The sequence below is a fragment of the Parus major genome, chromosome 1 (genome assembly GCF_001522545.3).
Source record: "Parus major isolate Abel chromosome 1, Parus_major1.1, whole genome shotgun sequence".
Classification (NCBI taxonomy): Eukaryota; Metazoa; Chordata; class Aves; order Passeriformes; family Paridae; genus Parus; species Parus major.
The window spans coordinates 103,053,412-103,076,234 of NC_031768.1; the positions used below are offsets into that span (position 1 = coordinate 103,053,412).

Here is a 22,823-nt window from a genome sequence, read left to right on the forward strand (position 1 = left end):
ATAACCGGATTTTTGGTCATTTGGTTTGCTTTTCTCTCATCCAAATGTTCAACATGCAGAACTAGAGAAATAAAATCTTACCTCTCTTCTTCAGCTTTAATTTGAAAGGCATCTTCTAGCCAATCTAATAATTTGTGTGTAAATTCACTAACATCTTGCTGTTAAAAAATAAAGTGATCAGTTCACATATGTAACAGAACACAACAAAGTGTCACTTTACATGAACAGTTTAGAATTCCCTTCCCCCTCCACCAGTGTTCCAAAATCACACAATGTCCAAAACTATGCCATAATTGTTTTTTTTTTAATGAGTGGCTCTGGTGTCCCTCAGCAGTGACACTGTCCTGTGATCCTTGTTACTTGGGCTCAGCTTTCACACCACGCTAGTCCAAAGGCATCTCGTGAATCCCACTGTTCAAACCCTTTGGTATCTAGCAAGAGGTGACTAATATTACTTTCATCGAGCACTAAATTCAGTGTGCTGCTGTAATTAAACACCTCAGCCACATAACCATGTGGGAAAACAAAGTATCTGAAGGAACAGAATGTTTCTCCCAAAAAAAGCAGAATATGCACATTAAGATTTGGGTAATAATTCTGAATATGAATATTTAGATCCTCCAAACCAGTATCTAAGCAAGCAGTATAATGGGATTGTACATTAACAGTATAGCCCCAGATGTACTGTTAGATCAGAACAGTATTTCTCTTTCAAAAACCCCCAGACTTAGAGGCTAGACTAAATCCTAACAGCAAGAATGCTGAACTATTAGTTCATTTCTAAAATAATAGGAAGAAAACATATTGAGTAAAATCATCCTGTTATCTGGATTTTTTTATTTTTTTTTTTATCTTTCTAATAAATGTAACCAGAAATCACATAATATTATTACAGGAGAAGGTCAAAGACTGTGACAATTAGAAGTTGATTTTCTGTGGACATTTTGAAATTCTGTTGTAATAGGAAATGGTAAACATTTCCTATTACAATATGACCATAAAAACATGCATAAACTTGACTGAAAATACATGGAACTTACCTGTTGGGAATCATTTGATTTAAAAGCATCTTTAAGGATTTCAACTGCTCTTGATGGATCAACATATTTTCTCTTTGAACCAACTAGAAGTGCAAACAGGTACCTCAATTCACGCATGAAAGGCAGATTCCTATGTTCCTGTATGTGAAGAATGAAAATATTTAACAAAGTCATAACAGAAATCTACTGAACAGAAGCATTACCCAATAAACTGAGTAACATTATAACAATATATAATGTCACTTGTAGTACTACACCTAGGTAATGCTGCATGCCTTTTACTTGTCAGTGTTACAAAATAATGCAGCTCCCTGGGAAGAAAATTCCATTTCAGAAACTTAAGATCCCTGAAATTATATGTAGATGATACTATTTATCTTGAAGTGGGTCTGAATTGACAACTGGACAAGTAAAGCTGCACTCAGGACAAAAACATTTCACTCAAGACTTACAAAGCCTTAAGCAACACACTAAAACAATATGCATTATTTTATTGCAATTAGTATTCCTCTATACCTCTAGAAGAATTTCTTGTGAGCCTACACACTCTTTGGCACCTTTTCAAGCTTATTTTTTACTAAAGACTACATTTCTAAGGTCTACATTAACCTCTATTATTTCTCTTGACACAAGTAAAACAGCCTGCTCTTTCTACCCAATTTTGAAGTACAGTTTGTGTGACTATGGTACTCTTCTGCTGGTCTCCAGAAGAGAAGAAATACTTTCTACTTGCATAATGAAAAACAAATTAACTGGAACACAAATACCATAGATTAAATCACAGGTTGCCAATGCTGTGGAGATTGGAAATCTACTCCTGAGTAGATAGTTGGCAAATTCTTGTGAAATTAAAACCCATGTATATACCATGTATATACCCCATATATATTTAGAACAAAATATCATTCAAAGGCAGCACAGATGTCTGATACTGGTCAAACTGGAATTACTCAATGACAAACTATTTTACATGCTCATCAAACAGCAGACTTGTTTAGTCACTCCTGTATCAATCCAGGAGGTATAAAGCTTTTTGTATATAAAATCTGGTTTACTTCAGATTTAAAAAGTGCACAGAGAATTCAATGTGTTCCACAAAATACCTAGGAAATACTTCTAGTCATGGAAATCTCTGAATTTAATCTGCTCTTCTTGTCCACCTTGCAAAATACCTGCTGGTTATAAACACCATTCACAGAAAAGGCTGCACTTCAGGTGCCACCCTAATTCAGTATCAAATAATACTAATTTAAGAACAGAACCAATCTCTTATTTAGATACTTAAAGCACTATATAACTATATCTATAGTTATATATAGTTTTATAGCACTATGTAACAATAAAAGAAAACAAACTGCAAAATACAAATTGTATTTTTCTTGCTATTTTCATAAAGTGTTGTATTAAAACAAATGGAATTTCAAATTTTAGATACATTTTATAAAGATGCTTCAATACCAGTGATAGTTCATATGCTAATATAAGTTATTATTAGAATACTCTAGATCTTGCCTTCTTTTTGTTACATCTGAAGTAGACATACATAGACATTATTATAATGCCTATTATAATAGTACATATTATATGTACATACATATACATAGTACATTATTGCATTACCCAAATTTAAACTTTGGCTCAGTTTTAGCTGTACTTGTAAGCCTTAGCTTGAACAACTGCCTAGCAATGTCAGTATTACTATTCATTATTATTAGTCAGGATTACTCAAAACAAATATCTACAAAGGCTACCAAAGTTCTCTAAAACTAGGGAAGTCCTTGCTGCTTTTGAAAATGCCCAATTTAATGCATTACACATAATCCTAGACCAGAACAAACCCTAAAATCTTCAAAATAAGGTGGGCCAGTCCCTAAGATAAGGTATTAAGTTCAAAAAAAGGGCTTGCACATCAAAACAAAACTGATAAAGTGATCACCACACAGCATACAGCTCAAACCTCTAAAAAAATCCTGTACATGCACGAACACAAAAAGAAGATTAAAATAAGTTTTTAACTAAGCACTCTATGAAAACTTCATAACCTAAGACATTCTCCATTTTATCCTGCCTGCATAATTTCTTACTACCTGCTGAAATAAGTTATTATTATAAATGCTTTTAAATCAGTCTACATATTTAAAACATAGCAAACATTCATTATGGCCAATAAGTTTGCCAGGAGAGTGAGATAATGGTAATATTACAATAATATCAGAACAGGCGGAAGGATGTGCTAACCTGGACCACAGTAACCTCTTTCCTCTGATAATAAAATATTTCCTGAAGATATCACTGAGGCCAACTATTTAGCCTTTTAGCAAAAAGATCCGTTCATGTGACAGCAAGGGCCAGGAGAACTGGGACAGCAAAGAAGCTGCAACTTTGTTCTCTGCAACTACTCTGTAACTACAGAGAAATGCATTTGTTCTACAGAAAGAAACCAGGGAAGACAGATTATTTTCAAATTAAAAAGACCAAGATTAAATTGAAGATTTTAAGTTAATGCCCAAATCCAGAAAATCAAAGCCCAACTAGCTGACAAAAATATATATGAGATAAATGGGTCTGCTGTTTGTTTGGGGGATTTTTGGAAATAAAAAATTATACCAATGACTTTTGGATTCAAAAGCTTACATGCCAAATTATTCATTTATGATTTGGATGTGCATTTGGATTCAATATATTGATGGGAGAGAACAAACACCCTGCTCTGCAATATTCCCTGAAGTACAATCACATGCTTTAATTCTAAATCAAGAGATTGTCATGACCCCAGCATGAAACTCTAATTCCCACCAACTGGAAGAATAACAGGATGTAAACCCAAGTATTCAAAATCTGGGATTATTAAAACATGATCTTTATTAGTAAGGAAATTTGATCCTGGAGAATGTCAGTCCCATATGGTAGTTAATACTGGAATAAAAACAAAACCAAAACTAAGGCAAAATAGTTTGAAAATAAGTAAGCAGCTGGAAATAAATTCCAGGGCTTTACTTTTTTCTCTATTGTCAACTGGTAACTTACATCACTACTTGAAATCAATTTGCCTCTAATTGCCTTCACTTAGAAAGAAATAAAGGCACCATTTTTGGGGGTATGCATAAATGTATTATCAGTCTTCTATCTGCCTGAATTCCAACTAGTGAAGTGATTCCTTATCCTAAATTCTCCTCAACCCTTTTTCAGCAGTAGATAAGACAGATGAGTACACTAATTAATAGTGTTGCTTCATTCTGGAATGTACGTTAAGAAAGGAGAGGACACAAACTACTGCAAGAGATTCTTTCTAGCAGGTTTGCAGAAAGCAAGGTTCCTGCACAAATTCATGCACTTGCCTGCACCATTTCACACCAACTTGCTGTCTGTTATGGTCAGGATTTCTAAAATAAAGCACTTTGGAACAGTTAAAGGCATTTGGCTGCAAGTATCAATGCTTGGGCAAGATGTTTATGAAGACAACAGATTGTTATCAGCTATTTCATACCACTTTTTAGATGCCAATTACTTTTCACATGCTGAAAAATGAACACAGAATTTCTGAATACTAAAGGATGTTACTAAAACAAATTACATGATGAAAAATTAAATACTGGGCAGAAAGTCAATCTAAAAATAATAATAATAAAAAATTAGTACAATTCTTTGTAAAGCATGACTTAGATTTTTTATTAAAATACACTGCTCCATCCCTACCTTGTTTTGGGAACACTACTCGTGTTTTATTTTCACATCATCTCATGACCTAATGCAATATGCTTTCCAACCAAAAAAAAGTGACTTCTTGCACTTTGAATGTGGTGAGGAAAGAAGGGGGTAGAGCAGGGGAGAAATTATCCAGTCCTGACTGAATATTTAACTTCCCTTTTATGGAACATACCCAGAGGTTTAGAAAATGGACACTGCCTTCTCTTCATCTGTTTTCTTTTGCTTCTCTAATTACAGCTCTTACTTTTGATAGGGAACATTCCAGAGAAGCCTGAAGGGACAAAGAACTAAGAACAGGCTGACAACACATTCCCTTTCTTAAAATCTGACAGAAAAGGACAACAGGCAATAGTCTAATTTTCTGTGAGGATGGTGAGGCACTGGCAGAGATTGCCCAGAGAAGCTGTGGATGCCACATCCCTGTGAGTGTTCAAGGCCAGCTTAGATGTAGCTCTGAGAAACCTCATTTAGTGGAAGGCATGCCTGTCCATGGCACAGGGGTTGGAACTAGTTCATCTTTAAGGTTCTTTTCAACCTAAACCATTCTATGATTCTAATTTCTGGATATGCAAAAAGTCACTGCTCTGTAAAGTCTCTGCTAAAAATCAGGCAACTAAAGTGTCTTCACATTTCATACAGCCTCTTCCTTTTCCATTTCTTCCTTTCCATTTCATAGCATAGAAGCCAAAGGGCCCCCATTGTATCTCTTCTCAAAGGATGCCCATGAAGTAAAATTGGTCTTGCCTCAAGAAACCTAAGCCAAGGCCTCCCCCTCCACAATCCTATATAACTACCAGGATAAACATGAGAAAATTTGTATTTATAATCACCTCCTGAAAAAGTCAGAAGAGACAAGCTAATAAATGAAAGCTCAATGTCAGATGAGTGGGAGGGAACTGGAATAAAATACATTTGCTAAGACAAGCTACACACACATGAGAAATGTCCTGCCTCTCTCAGCATCCTGCCCCGTACTCTGCTGTGAGGTTGATGCCATTTATGTAAGATCCACAGCAGGCAGGTCAGAGAACTGTTAACTGGCACCTCTAAAACCCATGCAGGTATGAGCTAGAGAACAGTGCAAAATTCAAGTACAAGACAGACATGCCCTCATCAGCCACAAGAGGAAGTCAGCTTCCCATTTTACCTTTTGGTTTCGGGGCAAATCTTGAGCGTTTGCAGGAGGATTGAAATTCAAAACTAGTCTTCGAAACTCCAGCAGGTTAAATAATGACTGAAAAGAAAAAAATTAAGAAAACCTTTAAGCACTTCTACAAACAATACAAAACTCTTCCAAATAAGCCTTAGCAAAACAAATGAACTGATAAACATATGCAATGTTAAGTTTTATTTCAGAAGGCAGAGTACTGCTAAACATTTTCACCAGAAGACAATTACTTTTGCCAAGAAAACAGCGTAATAAAAAAATATCTCTGCACTTAATCACATAAAAGGAACAATAATTTTTATATTGTTATATATAATGTTTATATAATAATTTTTAATGATAGGCAAATTACATTTTACAACATAAATTTTATCAATTGTGTAACTGTCAGTTTTCAAATTGACATGAAACACTGTTTATCCATCTAAAGTTTATCTTGTAGGCCCTCTATCATCTACTTCTCAGTGCACAGAGAGTATATTTCTGCATGTGCAACTTAATTTCACTTGCATTAGCTGAACATTTTGCATTCTGTCCTCTCCTCCCATTCCTATATGATTTGAGGGATGCACATTAGAGTGAGGAAATTGAGTTTGCAGGTAAGGCACTGGTAACATTCCCATTTTATGGACACATGAGTAGACAGGTGTCTATCTAGGACATGAAAACAGGTGTCTGCAGGCACACCCACAAAGAGCTCCACAGTGTAATACAGAGCCAAGAGAGGACAAGAGCAAGATGACTCTGGGTTGCAAACAACAAAAGTCCAATGCATTGGGCTGAGAACTGGGTGCCTCAGAACTTGTGGAACTGCACCACTGCTTTTCTGTCCTGACAAAAAACATCTTACAGAAGAGCATTTTGATGAGGACAAGGTAGGAGGAAAGGTCCAAAGTACCTTAAACATGCTCATCAGAGAAGCACAGGAAAGATCTGCCTTCCTATCTGTACTTTCTTCAGTTTACAATCTATAATTAACCCTCCTCCCACTCCATCACATATCATAGCTATTTGTTTTGGAAAGCAGAGTTTGCTTACCCCAGCAATAGACTTTGATCCCAGAACTTGTCTTACCCATTTAAAGACTTAAGTCACAGATCTGATCAGTTTAATAGGTTTTCAACACCACAGTACCAAATAAGTGAAAATGCAAATTGTGAAGAGGTTCTGCACTTATTCCAGTAATTCAGGACATATTGGTAGGAAAAACAAAGGTGGTGAAAAATTGCCATTTTCCTGATTTTCCTCATGAAAGAGCCTGTACAGTCTAACCTTTTCCCATACCCCACAGTATACAGCATCCCCAACAAAACAAAGAGGCTACCACTGTCACATTTCTTTTTAGATTTAAAAAGTATCAGAAACATCAGCCAAGACCTTTCTGACCTTGCTGAATCAAGGCAGACAACCAAATAGTCACTTTTTTCCTGTTTTGCTGTTCAAAATACATGTTTACTTTTATCCATCCTTGCAGAGAAGGGAGATTAAAACAGAGTACTTTGTTTACTTACTCAAAGCACAGAACATATTAATATTTAATTCAAGTGTCAGTCTAGAAGCTAATACTAATTGAAGTTACGTCTCATGATGTAACAGCATTCCACTGGTCTTCATCAAGCAAAACATAGCAATATTTTAGGTACAAAATAAACCAGCTGCTGAAATATAATGTCCAAAGGCTGAATTCTCTCCATAACTAATCCAAGTGCCATCAAAGTGCCAAGCAGCTGAGCAGGACAATTTCATAATACAAACACACAAATTATGTAGAGAAAACTGTACTCAAGTTTAACATTTTTGCCTGGTATGCAAACCAACAAGTTTATCATAAAAACTCAGTTCTGTTAATTCAGAACTCTACCAAACATAATTCCACACTTTCTGACTGACCTGAGCAAACCTATCTGTGCAATCTGCTGAGAGTAATTAAGAGGATTGTCTGATTTGCTCTTTTCTTCTTCAGCCTTGTACTATTCAAAATTTCTTATGCAAGATGTTTAGTTGTTAAAATTCTTGCCAGAAAAGGTTACACTGTGCATGGTTGTTTTGAGATGCAGCAGAACCCTGACAGCTTATCTGCTGCCAACACCACTAATACACACAGGCCAGCATCATGCTGCAGCTCTTCTATACTGAGCTAAATCAATTAAAGGTAACTTCTACCATCATTTAAAAAAGAACATTTCCCAGTGTAAGTGTAAACAAGTGCCTGAAACCAACTATTTTTGTGCCTGAAGTATCTCAGTGAGGAACCTAAAATTCTTCCTGAGGTAAGGAGATAAAAATAATCTCACCTAAACCCAGCAGAGACCTCCCAAGGCCAACCACCCCAGAGCCCAGAAAGGGACAAGGCAAAACACTTTCCAGTTTGCTGAGCCAACTTCTGTCCAGGCTCCCTGCACCCAGGGTAAGTGGCCCATGAGGCAAAAGCTGCTCTTCTGCAGCCACCAAGAGACAAAGCAGAGACTGTCCCTGGCCCAAGAGCCATGCACTGGCCCTAGCCTAAAGCTCTAAAGACATCTGCTTTCCAAACACACTGTGTGGAGCAGCACCTCACCTCTCACCCACTTGGCTTCAGCTGCACCAAGGTGTCAGGAGTCCCAGTGCAAGGAAACAGGCTGCATCTAAAAGGTCTACTTCACATCTACTGTCCTTGATTAAATACCTTCACAATTTACTAAAGTATGCAAAACTTATGCTTGAAAGAAATACTCTCTTCAAGGTGGTTTTTTTTTCCCCCAGTGCATTTAAACCATTTAAAAGCTGTCATCTGGAAACCTGACTAAGCCAAACTAAGTTACACCAACTCAAATTGCCATGAACATCAACATATTTTTAAAATACTGCCTTGTATTCTGACAATTTTGGGGGGGTGAACAAGACAGTAAAAAGTAAAGAAGAAAAAACAAGAACATAAACCCAGTCTCAGTTTAAGGCGTTCACACCAACAATACTGAATAGCAACAAGACATTGTGGCTTTCCCCTGAGTGGTTATGATGTTCTTTTAGTCATACCTGAGAGAGTTGTAGCTTCTATACTGTAAGATACTAAAACATTCACTTTTATGAGTAATGTTGACTTACATTGAGTTCAAACACAATTTCCAAATCTAAGTTGCCTAGGTTTCCCCCTTAAAACACTATGTTTATCCCTTTTTTCCTTCACTTAAAGTCTAGGATTATCAAACAGAAGGACCTTGCGAAAATTTAGGTTTTAGACTGAGCAAAGGATTAACTCTTAACATTCAACAACTGTGATGGTGTATTAATGCTGCAAGAATATAAATTAGTCAGGATATAAAATTTATAAATGCCTGGCATGCAACACAGATCATTAAAAGCCAACAGCAGAGTCCTAAATTAATAAAGTTACTGACACCAATAACACTTAGAGAGTGGGAAAAGACATCTTCTAGATACAAGATGACCCAACAAGCTGCTGCAGAAAGCTTCAGACAGGCTCTCTGGTGGATTCTCACAAGTTTGTAAGCATGGAGCACTAAAGCCAGCTATTTCACTAATAGATTGATGAAAACATTTGGTTCTTTTTTACTATCAATTTTGTATTTGTTTCCAGCACTGAGAACAAAAAACAAGAAAAAGGCACCAAAAATGTCAACAAGAACTGTGCATATTTAATATGTGTCACCTTTACACAAGTTTGCATGAAAACCTGAAGTTTATAAATACCATGAACACAGACAGCTTCCCATTGAATCCCTTTCCCAAGCAAAGGTTAAGCTTGGAAGGACAGAGGGAAGACAGGACAGAAGGAAGAAACCCAAAAACTAAATATATCTTTCCAGGAGAGCTTGAAAAGCAAATCTTGCCAAGGAAAAAGAAAAGTATGCTTTCCCCTACAGAGCTCCTAAACAAATTCCTTTATGTACTGGCATTTAGCTAAAACATGATCTTGCATAAGCTGAAAACATGTATGTATTAGCACATCACAACACCCATTTTCCTCATTTAGTCATCTAGGGCCCTTTATGCATTTACAATTTGATATTTATTTATTCAATTTTTTATTTAAAGACATGAAGCCAAGACCATATCCACCTTCATTTTGTGTAATAATCAGAGAGCAATCTTAAACAGTGAACACATCATTACTGTTCTAATAATAAAAAGCAAAAAATAGAGCTCTGTGTCATAAAGTATATTATTTGAAATAGTTTGTCTCTGCCAGCATGACAAATTAGATTTATGTTCTTACTTCACTTTATAAACAATTCTGGTGGTGTAAGGTATATAGAGCCAGTTTTAGTGGGGTAGACTACTATAATTTTTTTCATGTTAATAATTCAAATAAAAGAAAAACACAGAGCTATGGAATATATGGTCCTACCTGCATACATTGCCATGTTTCCTTCAATAGAATAAAGAATTTGAAATTACTAGTTATCAATATTTGACATGCTAAGGTTCAAAATACAAGTACTCCTAAATATTGCACAAATTGGTGATTTAATACTCCTGCATGCCTCTGACTGAATATTAGTGTCCAAAACTCTATATTGCAAGAACATGAGCAACTTCACTGACAGCTGAGTCCAGTTCTCACCAACTTGCAAGCCTTTTGGACTCTATGTCCCTGTATCTTGAGAGAATTGGGATTGCTCAGCCTGAAGAAGAGAAGGCTTCAGGGTGACCTAACAGTGGCCTTTCAACACCTGAAGTGAGCCTACAGGAAAGATGGAGAGAGACTATCCTGGAGTGACAGGACAAGAGGGAATGGATGCACACTCACAGAGTAGGTTTAGATCAGATATTAGGAAGACATTCTTTACTGTGAAGATGACAATGCATTGGGGCACAGGTCCCATCCCTGGAAGTGTTCAGGTCCTGGTTGGATGGAGCTCTGAGCGACCTGGTCTAGCAGAAGGTGTCCTGGCCCATAGCACGGGGTTGGAAATAGATAATCTTTAAGATCCCCTCCAACCCAGGCCAGTCACTGGTTCTAATTTGGGAGAATCATTTCTCTCTCCTCTTTAAGGCTTTCCAGACATTTCCTATTTATTGATTTATTTTTTTTTCCCCCTTTTTGGTTCTTATTCTTGAAAGTACACAGCAAAGACCATAAAGTGGCTCCCTGTTGCTGCTGCAACAGTTGCTCTGCTGGGCACAATGCTCCCTTTCTACCCTGCTCCTCCTCGTAAATTACTCTGGGATTGTCTCCCATTCCACCTGTTTGTATCTTATTCCTGCTAAGTGGTAAATCCTGTTTCCAGAAGAGAGACTAATGATGGGCATTAAGAAATTAGGAAGTCACCCAAAATATAGTTTTGTGCTTCTTTATATACACTGAGGATTTGGCACAGTCCAAAACTTCTCTCGTATTCTTTAGAAAATTTTGTGTAAGGAAGACAGAAGGGAAGTGAGCAAAGCAGCTTCAAAGCTGGGACTTCAGCAGGTTCCTGTTCAAGCTTCACTGTGAAAGTATAGTAAAAGGAGTTTTCTTTTTCTCTTCCCCTCTGAAACAAAAACTCCTACAGACAGATGTGACACTGCCTCATGGCTGAATTTGAGCACAACCACCCCACATGTACAGTGGTAGTGATGTAGAAAGCATTTAGCAATTTGAGAATCACAGATTCAATTCCAGGTCTCAAAAGTTTTGGAAAGTACCTCTAAAAGGACATTTTTATTTATAAACAAACAACCAACTTTTTTCTTCTGAGAACCTAGGTATAAATTACAATTTTAAGCTAGCATGTCTTACGTCTCCAAAAGGCTGAGGTGCAACATGGAAGAAGATGAAAAACAGCTTGCATACTGTTTGAGCTAGGAAATCAAACTAAGGCCTCTAGTAGGCTTGGGTTAAGTCAACATTTTAAACAAACAGCTCACTATGGAATTACCAGCCTGAATTTAGAGAACATTTACTTGTTTATAGCAACAAACTTAGAACATTACTGCAATTCAGAAGACAGCTAAGTATGGTATGTGTCCAGAAGAATTCACTTTATGCTTGTGTCTTGGCACATACTAAGAAATGCCATCCAACCACTCCTCTATTACATGGTCAAAGCAAGAAAAAAAATAAAAAAATCTGTTAGGACAAAAAAAAATCACAGCCAACATTTCCTTACATGGTTACAGTTTTCAACTTCTTGCCCAAATTAAGTGATGTGAATTTAAATAACACACCTAAACAGTGCATCCTGTATCTTTTATTTTAATTAAATGAGCAACTATTTATGAGTCAAAGTGAAAGCCATGATCCATTTAAGCTTTCTGTACCATCACAAAAAAATTTTACAATGTTACAAATTACTAAATGTAAGGTACATTTGAAAAATCACACAAACAACCTGATGGAAGCAGAGACTACAGAAGCATAAAAAGCAGAAAGAGGAATATCCTGTCAGCAAATATTCCAGGATGACTGAATTTGGAAGGAACAGGTTCACTTTACAGGGAAACAAAGGGAGTGACAGAGGAATGGAAAGCAAGATTTCCAACATCATTATTCCTCTGTCTCTGAAACTCTACAGAGCAGTTTATATCACAGAACCCCCACCAACCCCTGCCTCAGGCTGTTCCAGTGAAAACAGTAGAGAAAAAAATATTCCATTAATGACCATTTTAACTCATATGGGGATTGAGCAATGAATGCTCATTGGCCTACAACCTTGCACTGCATGCCCAGGGAAGCAAGAGACTCATGTACAATGTATAAATGTACACATTTAATAACATAATGCTAGGCTTTTTGGTATCAATGCACTACCACATCATCCATTACAATCCTTTCTATCCATCGTGACAAATAATAAACAAAGTAATGCAAAAATATAGATACTTGTGGTAGGCTGCTTTTAAAGAACAATATTGGTAAGCAGTTGAGCCAACAACTGGGAAGAAAATACTTGCTTCATTCTCACCCATCAAGCTGGTTCACTTCTTCCCAGAACTAAAAGTCTAGGATCAAAGGAAACCCAAACTCCAAATATACTGACATCAGGAAAACAAGAAGGCTGCTCCCAAGCACAGTGCAACAGAGTAAAATGCCAGAACTGGTGTTAGGGACCACAGAAGTAAGAGTTAGGGAGTGCCCTTGGAGATTTATGCTTGTTAACTTCATTCAGGAAGCTTTTGGGGAAAAAAAAATACCTTGTCAGACTCTGACAGACTCACACAGAAAAGAGTGTGGGGATGCCAACCCGCAGCTGCCCTGTTGGGATACCTCATTTGGTAAAGGGAGGAGCTGCAACCTGGCCCTCTGGAAGTCCTGAGACTGGGGGAGAGAGTGCACATGGTATGTATGTGAGCAATGGGACTGGAAGAAGGGGAAACAGCAGCTTTCACAGTATGGTTTTCACTGATTCCCCACACGCTTTCCTTCTCCCACAGAAATCTACCTTGGCACACCCGAGTCAGTGACATTCTCTGAACAATCTGGCCATCTCCCATGGCACCTTTTCCACAGGGCAGGTCCTGCCAGGACATTACTTCTTGCACATGAACAGAACCCCACTAGAGACTCTAAAAGATAATCTGGTGCAATGTCTTAAACCAAAACATCTTGGGGGAACTTGCACATTCTTAGGCAGCAAGCCTAAGACAATTCCAATAGCATATCCATGGCCTGTGAGTTACCTGCCTTCTCCGTCCCATGTCCTGAAAACTCTTAACTTGTGCTCAGGATGAAGGAACCACTCCACAGGCTCCATAAATTTATTATTTCTAAGCCATTTTCAAGCTGTAAACTCTTACAGCCAAGAGAAACTGTGATGTTAGCTTTTCACAAGGGGGCCACTAAAATCTTCTGCAGAAAAGTAAAAATATACAGTGGTATATTTGTGTTTTCTTTCTTTAAAGAACTTGATGTCATAAGTTCTATTGCAAGATCGGGCATATGTCATTACAATAATTGGAATTTAAAAAAAAATAATAAAAAAACCCCACATAACCAACACAGAAATATTCTAAAGCCTCAAGATTTATAAGATCCTTTTATAAGTGTTCATCTAACTAAACAGTAGCAAAATCATACATGGGTGAACTCCTGCCCCAAATGTTTATTGCAAGTTCAAGAAGAGGAAGAAAAAACGTTGAGGAACTTGATTCATTTCTTGGCAAGTAAAGAAGAAATGAGCAAGATTCAATACAGTTTTGTTTTGACATACTCTCTTGGGGACTCAGTTTGAAATTCATGTTTTTAGCAAGTCCCCAAAAGCAAGGCAGAATTTTAGAACATACGTTGTGGGAAACATATTACCATTCATTGTAATGCTGCTGAATATAACTGCTGAAAGCAAAACTTTGTTTTGGAGTTCTCTGAAGAGAGACTCCCCTCTCCCCCGGCAGAAGAGGATGACTTTTCACATGTGCCTATTTCTCTAAGGCCAAATATATACAGGGTAAAGACAACATTTCCAGCAATGTTTGAATCTTGTTAAGAGTTTGCTGTCATTCTCTACAAACATTTCTTCAGGAATTTCATACTCTCAATGCAAATACACAAACCATTTATGACTGCATTCACTAAGTCAAGTTAATTGGTGCCTATAAAAAACATACATTGCAAAAGGAAAGCATCAAAATGTCAAAATCTTTTTTTCCTTAACAAGCGCCCCTTAAATAGAAGGAAGACTTTTCTTTCTTTGCAATTTAGTTTTAGATTATATTACACAATATATCATTGTGATTGACAGTAGTTAACATTTAGATATTGTTGACCTATGTGATGTGTCAGGTTACAAAAGCCTCCCAAAGAAAGCAAGAAAATACTTCTACATAGTCAATGCAACCCAAGTAGTCAATCTGCCCTGTGGATAAATAAATATGGTATTAGCTAATGTTCTAAATTAACATGCATTAAATTTCCTGGGATGGTTGCTTGAAGCATAAATCTTCCTGGCTGACAGATAATATTAATAACCTAAATTTTTGACCAACTGAAGTTATAAATCTTTCAATGGTTTGTTTGAATTATATTCCATGGACCTAACTCCAGAAGTTTCACTATCTTTTAGGATCAAGCCATTACAATTCCAGACACCACACACTTTCACATGGTATGGCTGGTGACCATAAGGACTAGCTAGGTCTCTTTCTAATCTGTTTTCAAGGTATAAAGTTGCACACTGGGTATAAATAACATGAGATCACAGGTCTAGCATGCTAGGTCTCTACCCTCTGCTCTTATCCCTGTGATTAACAAATTAAAACTTCAAGTTTCCATAAAAACATTTATTTAAACATTTTCAGTTTCCTATATAAAAAAGCCTTTAACAGAAATGCACATGCACATAAAATCAGTCCTTTAGATTTGGGACTGCTAGGAATGTAAAATCTGATTACACAACAGAGAGGGCAAAACACCAAGTCACATTAGCTCCATAAAGATCCTAGTGAAAATAAAATATTTGCTTCTGTTAGGACAATGTTTCTGCTATTGCAAAATGAGCTAGGCATGTGAAGAAATAAGGAAATGAGGAGAGATGAACAAAGGAAACATCAAAATATCTCTAGGAACACAGAAAATTCAAATACCTGTTAGATTAACCAAATGCTGAAAGGAGGCCTAAGAACATAAAAACTTTAATGAGAAGGGGGGGGGGGGGTGTGTCACAGAACAATTAAAGAAATCTTTCAATTTCATTATCTACAGCATCACCTACATAAAACCTGCATGTAAGTAAATCCTTACCATTAAAAAACCAAAACCAACAAACAAAATGACCCACCTCAAACAAAACAAAAAATTTCCAAGACAAGCAGAACATACATAACAGTAATCCAATTTTTGAACTCTGCTGGGCTTTCAGGGCAATTTTGGAAGAATTCATTCAACAAAAGCTTTTAACTAAGTGCCAATGAGGCGAGATGAAAGGTCCAGGTAAAAACAAACAGGCTATCAAAAATTAAGAGAGGAAAAAGAGCCTGTTTCAGCCTGAAGGCAGGTTACTGCAAATTCACCAACTCTGCAATGGTAAGTAAAATTCAACAGTGATCTAGAAAGGACAGCAAGTTTTGACTATGTTTGCTCAGTAAAGAGATTTTCAGTGTAGTAGAAACAAGAGTTGGCAAACTGAGTATCTATGTAAGAAGAAAGCTAAATTCAAAACTGCTATGTGTGCAGTGAGGTATGTGGTGGAAAGCAACTCTGGAATTTATAGAAGATGATGGGCACCAAACTAACTAGCATTATTCACATTACTGACCTGTGAGATCAGACCTGGCTACTCGAGGCTTTTGTTCAGGCATCTTAAAACTTCCCAAGGTTTGACAAACCCTGCACAGCCTCTCTGGGCAGCCTCCACTGCCTGCCTGTCATAATAGGAAGAAAATGTGTCTTTATATCCAGGCTTAATCTTCCTAATCTCAATGACTCCTATTGCCTCTCATCCTCCCAGTATGCATAGCTCTAAAAAGCCTGGCTCAAGTACATCAGAGCCCTCTTATTCTTCATGACTTTGCAAAAATGAGAGAGCTACCTTGCTAAGACTTCTTCCCACTGTCTGTCATCACCACTGGACACAGCTCAGTGGGTCCTGTGGACTTGTATGGGTCAAGTTTTCCCATGTAATCTCTCACTAAAATCCTTAACCTCTGCTCAGAGTTCCCTCAACTATGTGCAATGGTCTAAGAGATCTCACTGGTAAAGACAGGCAAAGCAAGGCACCGAGTACCTTACCTGCTCTATTCAGCAACCTTCTCCTGGCTCAGGCCTTTACGATCAGGGTAACATAAAAATCAGTTCTTGCTACCCTAGACTACCTTGGAGGAACCAACTTAGGTCAGCTTTCACTAATACCATTCCTTCATGCCTGGACAACATTTCCAGTCTCCTCAGTAGCCCATCTCTGCTTCCTGATCCTGCACACTGCCTGTTTCCACTGAAACTATGAGCTATGAGCTCCCTGGGAGCAGAACAGACCCTTCTGGCAATCAGGGAATGCTGTTAGCCATCCTAAGCATCTCTGCCCTTCCAAGCTTCCACCTATGGAAGCCCAGATACCAACTTCTAGAAGAAGACAAAGTCTGCTCTCCTGAACACGGTATCTGGGTCCTGTTATTCCTTTCTCACTCCCATTGGCATCTCGACCTCTACTACTTCATGGCTGCTGCAGCCAAGAGTATCCACATTACTCCACCTTCAGTTCTCCCATTTCTGGGGACCAGCAGATTCAGCTATGCATCACCCCTAATTGGCCCATCAGTGTTCATACCAAGAAGCTGTTTCTCATACCCTCTAAAAATCTGGTTTGCTTGTGTCCTGCTGTGCTCTTGTGTCATGACCCAGTAAGGGTCAGGATGTTTATTAAAGTTTCCCATGGGAACCACAGACTGTAATCCAGAGACTTCCCTGCCTTTCCAGAAGGCTGTGTGCACATCCTCATCCTGAGGAGGGTACTCTGTAGAAGAATAATCATCGTGGCACTTCTACCAGCCCTTCCTTTGATCCTGATGCACACAGACTCTCATCTTAAACTGCCACCTTGTCCCACTCACATTTCAGCTACTCCTTCAGGAGGAAAGCAGTGCCTCTTCGTGTCATCCCTACCTGTCTTTCCTGACAAGCCTGTATCTCTCCCTCATACCACACCCAATGCACAGCACACTCGCATCTTAAGAGCTTTCCTCACCCCCCAGCTAAAGTGCTACTAGAGCTAGAAAAGATTTGGAGAACAGCAACAAAGTGGATCAGAGCTTATAACACATTCCACAGGTAGCAATAGCATCCAGCCTGGAAAAAAGAGACAACTGAGATGTTGAAAGAGAGTAGGAGAGCAGCCCACAGAATTTTAATGTCAGTCAACTTCTGTCTCATCCACCAGGAGACACGGAACCTACTGGACAAATTGTGGGAGCCAGGGTCAAGAAACCACACAAAACCATGGCAGTTCTTGATGCAACAGGAAGCACAACTGTGGAACTCTTACCCAAAGGACCCTAATGGGTGCAAGAAGTTTGCAAGGATCAAGGAAGACAAGTAACATACAAGGGAGGTCCCCTGGGGTTTACCAACTCTATAAACTGTGGAGGATTAAAAAAACCCTTCCAAGATAAAAGTAGTGTGAGGCTCAGGAGTGTTCTACTGGAGCAGTATCATGCATACTGTTTGTAGTCCCCTATAAGGGTCCATTTGTGGAAATACCTGGGCAGAACATTTGAGCTAAATGGACTCAGCCTGAAGTACAACAGCTGCCTTTCAACCGCCAGGATGAAAGTAACAGTATTAGTTTATCTGAAGTGCTTCAGCCTGACAGTAATTTGTTTAAACGGGTATTAAATATTTTATTTTATTTCTCTCAAAACCTCAGACTATGAAAAGTTACAATACATTTGTTTCTTGTAAACTAAAACGTTTGTTTCTAGTAGACTAAAAATACATTTCCCATCGTTGTATTCCAATTTCACCCTCAGTTTTCTGTAGGTTAAAATGCTTTTCAGTAGATCTTACACATTATTTACAGAAACATACATCTCCTAAAAGATGGATTCATCAAGTTTATGTACATTCATTATTGATATTAGACCATGAGTACAGATACTGCAACTTGCCTACTGAAAGTTAATTTCCCTACTCACCCTATCTTTAAAAAAAAAACACACACAATGACTGTATTAAACCAAAACCAGTTGTAATTGCATCCATATAAGACCTTCCCTTTCATTCTTCTGAAGTTTCCTTCTTTATCAATTATTCCTCCTTTTACCATACCCATTCAAGTAAGCACTCCATGACTGGAAGTACCTCATTTCTTCTACCTACCTCCATTATCAGCTACCCCCTTTCAGTCATTTGCACATGCTCCTTCTAATATAAAAAAATCAGTTCCTCATCTGTAACCCAGTTTCCCCTTGTTTTTAGGCATCCACAATTGTCACTGATGTCAGCATGAGCTGCACATGCCCAGGATCTTCGGAAAGTCAACTCCCTGTCTTCAACTTCTTAATAAGAAACATTTTGAAACTTCACTTAGATATGCTACCAGTACTTCTGACACTTCAATCTGACAAAGATAGACACATTAAGAGATACAATAAATAAGTAATGCACAAAATGCAGTCATTTAGGTCATGCAGTGACCTAAACTTTCCAGGAAAAGAGATTATTTTGAATTATTCACTTAAAATGAACCTACTCACCTCCCAACAGATACAATGAAGAATGCACACAGCTAATTGAAGAGCACTTACCTGAATGACAGCACTAAACCAGCACGTGTTGCCAACGTTCTTTAATCCTACTGGGCAGTTGTCTTGCCGCTTTCGATCATAAGGGTTTGGAGAGTCACTCCATACCTCTGGATGTGTCCTCTTTAAACTCGCTTTATTTTCTGCAATACTGGCTTCTAGAACTCTTCGGGAACAGAAGGGAGGGGAAAATGTGAGAAAAACTCAAAAACACCAGAAAAACAAAACAAAAAAATTCCCCACCAAGTAGTAAAATACATTCAGGTAGCAATACAGACGTCTTAATAACATCATTCACTTACTGCTGCTAAGCAATATATGCAATATATCATATGCAATAACATGTCTTCAAAAACGCTCTTTTACTCTTAGCTATGCTACAGCAATTCCATTACCCTTTGGAAAATGGTATTGGTGAGTGCACAAATCTGTTAGAGCTCTAGATAAAAGAGTCATGTCTACAAATCATCAATTATTTAAGAACCAGATTCAAAGAGGATGGACAAATTTTAGGCAGCACTAATAGTACAATACTTTCATCTTCAAATGCTTTTATTGCTATGCAAAGCACAAAGTCACCAATCTTTCATTTACTGACAAGAAGCCAAAGCTAGCTAGGCAACTTTCAAAAAGGAAAGCAGTTTCCTTAGTTTCCATTTTTACAATTTATGCAACTGTGTTAATCACTTTACATGGAAAGTAATTACTTTATGAGCCATGGAAAGACATCTCCCTGCAACTTTTCGAATGGCACACAACACTTTAATTGTATGCTTCAATGACCACTTTCTTTGCTGGAAACTGTTCCTATGTGATTTATGGTGAATATCCATATTTCACATGACAGTAAGATCTGATGGGTGTGAAGCTCTCCAGCTCAAGCTTCACTCAATACATTATTTCTGTATCAACATGTATGCTCAGCCTGGTGACAAAATACACCTTAAAAGTAATTTGCAGCAGATGTTTTCTAAACAGAAAGATGGAGATGGATGCATTGAGGTCATGTAACAGTGGCTCTAACTCATAAGCCAAGAGTCTGGTGTGTGCACTGCTGACACAGTAGTCACTGTCCCCAGCCATCCAGTCCAACTCTCACACAAGAGTGAGCTACTCTCCAACACCAAGCACAGGATTTCACAAGCTGTATCATAAGCATCTAAGCAGTCTGAGTAGCATGAAGAGTTGCCCCCTCTCAGTTCTAGACTCACTAAGCACCAAAGAAAGGCAGCTTTAGATTGGTCTGTAGAGGGAGTTCCTAAAGGATAAAGTTTGAACATCTTAGAAGAAACAGAAACAGACAGCTCCCCTCCCCATAATCTCATTTCCTACCTACATCTTTATTTCAAGCTATGTTCCTGTCAAAGAAAGAAAAGCTATTTCACCAAGAACTATGAAGCATCAAATTACATTACTGCAGATAACTGCTCTGGGGAACATACTAATTTGTCATTGATATTTATTTTGGAAAAAATACAGTAAAAGAGAGGCATTCTAAATTTGAGACACCATTTGATACAAATACCACTTTTGTATCTGTCTCAGGAAGAACTAAATCTGGTAATTTCCTAAGGATTAATCCATTTCGTTTTTTACACCACCTTGTAAACAGCTCTGAAAGGACAGGCATATAATCCACTTAGATTTTCTGTTCTGACATCTCTTCAAACACTGCATTGGGATGGAACCTGACCTAAGAGTCTTTTCTGACAGTTTTTTCTACTAAGAAAACCCCAAAATGTAAAGAAACAGTCAAATGAATTTTCTTTTTCACCAATACAGTCCTTCAAAAGTGTTAGATGACCTGTGTATCTCTGCTTTGAGAGCAGAAGTTGATCAATGGGGATATTAAAAATCAATTTAAGAAATGTCATACATAGTTCAAATAATTTGTCATGCAGGTAGAATTGCGTAAAATCTTTTTTAAACTAAATTGAAGGGACCTTTAAAACTGACAGGAACACTGACAGACTTGAATAAATTTAAATGATGTTGAAACAGGACTACAATAACTACTTCACACCACTTGTGTTTCAGGTAAACAATCAAACTTCTCTTTTCTTTGTTCCCCCAAGAAGTTCAAGAATATTTCAATGGACTTCAAGATTCAAGTTCAGAAAAATAAATATTTGCAAATTCAAACAGTTCCTTGACCCCATAACTATTACCATTCATCAGCTTAATTAACTGCTAAAATTTCTTTCTTGTATTTGAATTTGTGTTTCTTTAGCAGGTAAGGGATTTAATCATCTCTAGCTCAACCTGAAATGTATTTCCATGTAATAAAGTATTTGTTTCTGAAGGTATCACGGTATTTTTTCCTTAATTCTACTTATAACACTATCTGTCCTCAGAGAGCACATGCAATAACTGCACATTCTATGTGCTGAATTCATTTTCAGACATAATGATAGCTGTGATGCAGTTAAATCAAAAATGAAAAGTGAAATAAAGTATAGTGAGCACAGTAAATAGAAACTTAATGATCAGCTCTAAAGCTACATAAATAAATGTATTTACTAGCAGAGTGAGGACATCTCAAAATGCTCACTGTATTACATTCACAGAGTCAGAAATTTGGGATATCACCTGGATCAAGAATCTTACACTGCTTGCCAAAACAAGCATCCTTCCAGAGCGTTATTACAAGTTATTTAGCAATTCTGATGACAGAGCTGAAGCCCCACTTGGTGACCCTTGGGGACACCAGCAGGGAGCTATCAACTACATCAGCTAGCTACCTGCAGGGCTTGGCATCCCCCAGGACTCAGGGACCTACAGCTCCCCTACCTCCAAGGGCTGGAATCCTGTTTGGAGGGAAATGCTGTACCAAGGATTAGTTAGAGCCAGGTCTGGCACCAGACTTGAAAGCAGTGTTTTATTTCTCTGTAACAAGCTGGGCACAGCCAAGAACTGCAGGGGGCTCACCAGACAGAGCAAAAATGCCCAGTCAAGGCAAGTCCATAGCACAGAGATTCAGTCAAACCACTCTAAGGACACCCACTCAACATGCTGCAGAAAAAGCCCACTCTGTCAGGTTACTCAGCTAAAAGAGCATGGGAAGGTATTTGTACTGTGACTGTGCTACAGCTGGACATCCAGGAATATATCCCTGACTCTACAACATTCCACAACCCCACCTTGGATCTACACACACAATGCTTAACCACAGTGCAGAGTCCCCAGCAGTTTCAATTTAAAAAAAGCCCAGGGGCTGTGCACATCCTTTATGCACTGACAGCATGGACCCATTTTTATACGGGCAGTACCACAGGCATAACACAGGCAAGCTGACTTCTCCTTCCAGTAATACCTCACTGGCTTCCCCAGTGAAGCCCTATTTGGCCAGCTTCAGACTCTTTCAACCCAGGAAAAGTAATATAAATAGGAGAAACTTTTTCACAAGAAGAAATACACTGATCATGCACATTTCTCAAGGAGATTTAAAGAGGAAACAGGAAAATACTTGAAATGTGCCATGTACAAGATGTTCAGCTCGGACACTTGGACATTTCAGATGCACTCCTCTCAACACCTACACAGTAATCAGATCTGTCCTCATTAGGTAGTCTAAAGCAATTACGTTCAGGAAGACAAATTCCATGTGAATTACAACATTAATTACACAAGTCAAGAAATTCTATTAATTCTCCCTTGGAAACTCTAACAAAATCCACGCAAATTAGGTTCCAAACCACTATGAATACCTTTGAAAAAAATATCCACCACAGCAAAAATTATTTAAATATGCACAT

At 37.9% G+C, this 22,823-nt stretch overlaps 1 protein-coding gene across 2 annotated transcripts in view; it reads right to left on the reverse strand.

Annotated features, from left to right (window-relative positions):
• The window catches only part of USP25 (ubiquitin specific peptidase 25), a 69,284-nt gene that overhangs the window by 33,779 nt on the left and 12,682 nt on the right, over positions 1-22,823 (reverse strand). For both annotated transcript variants that reach the window (XM_033518447.1, XM_033518444.1), the window contains exons 4-7: positions 19,072-19,234; positions 5,896-5,982; positions 1,041-1,178; positions 82-158 (exon numbers count right to left, since the gene is read on the reverse strand). In XM_033518447.1, coding sequence (XP_033374338.1) covers positions 82-158; positions 1,041-1,157 — 194 coding nt within the window. In that variant the 5' untranslated portion in view covers positions 1,158-1,178; positions 5,896-5,982; positions 19,072-19,234. The remainder of the gene's footprint in view (positions 1-81; positions 159-1,040; positions 1,179-5,895; positions 5,983-19,071; positions 19,235-22,823) is intronic.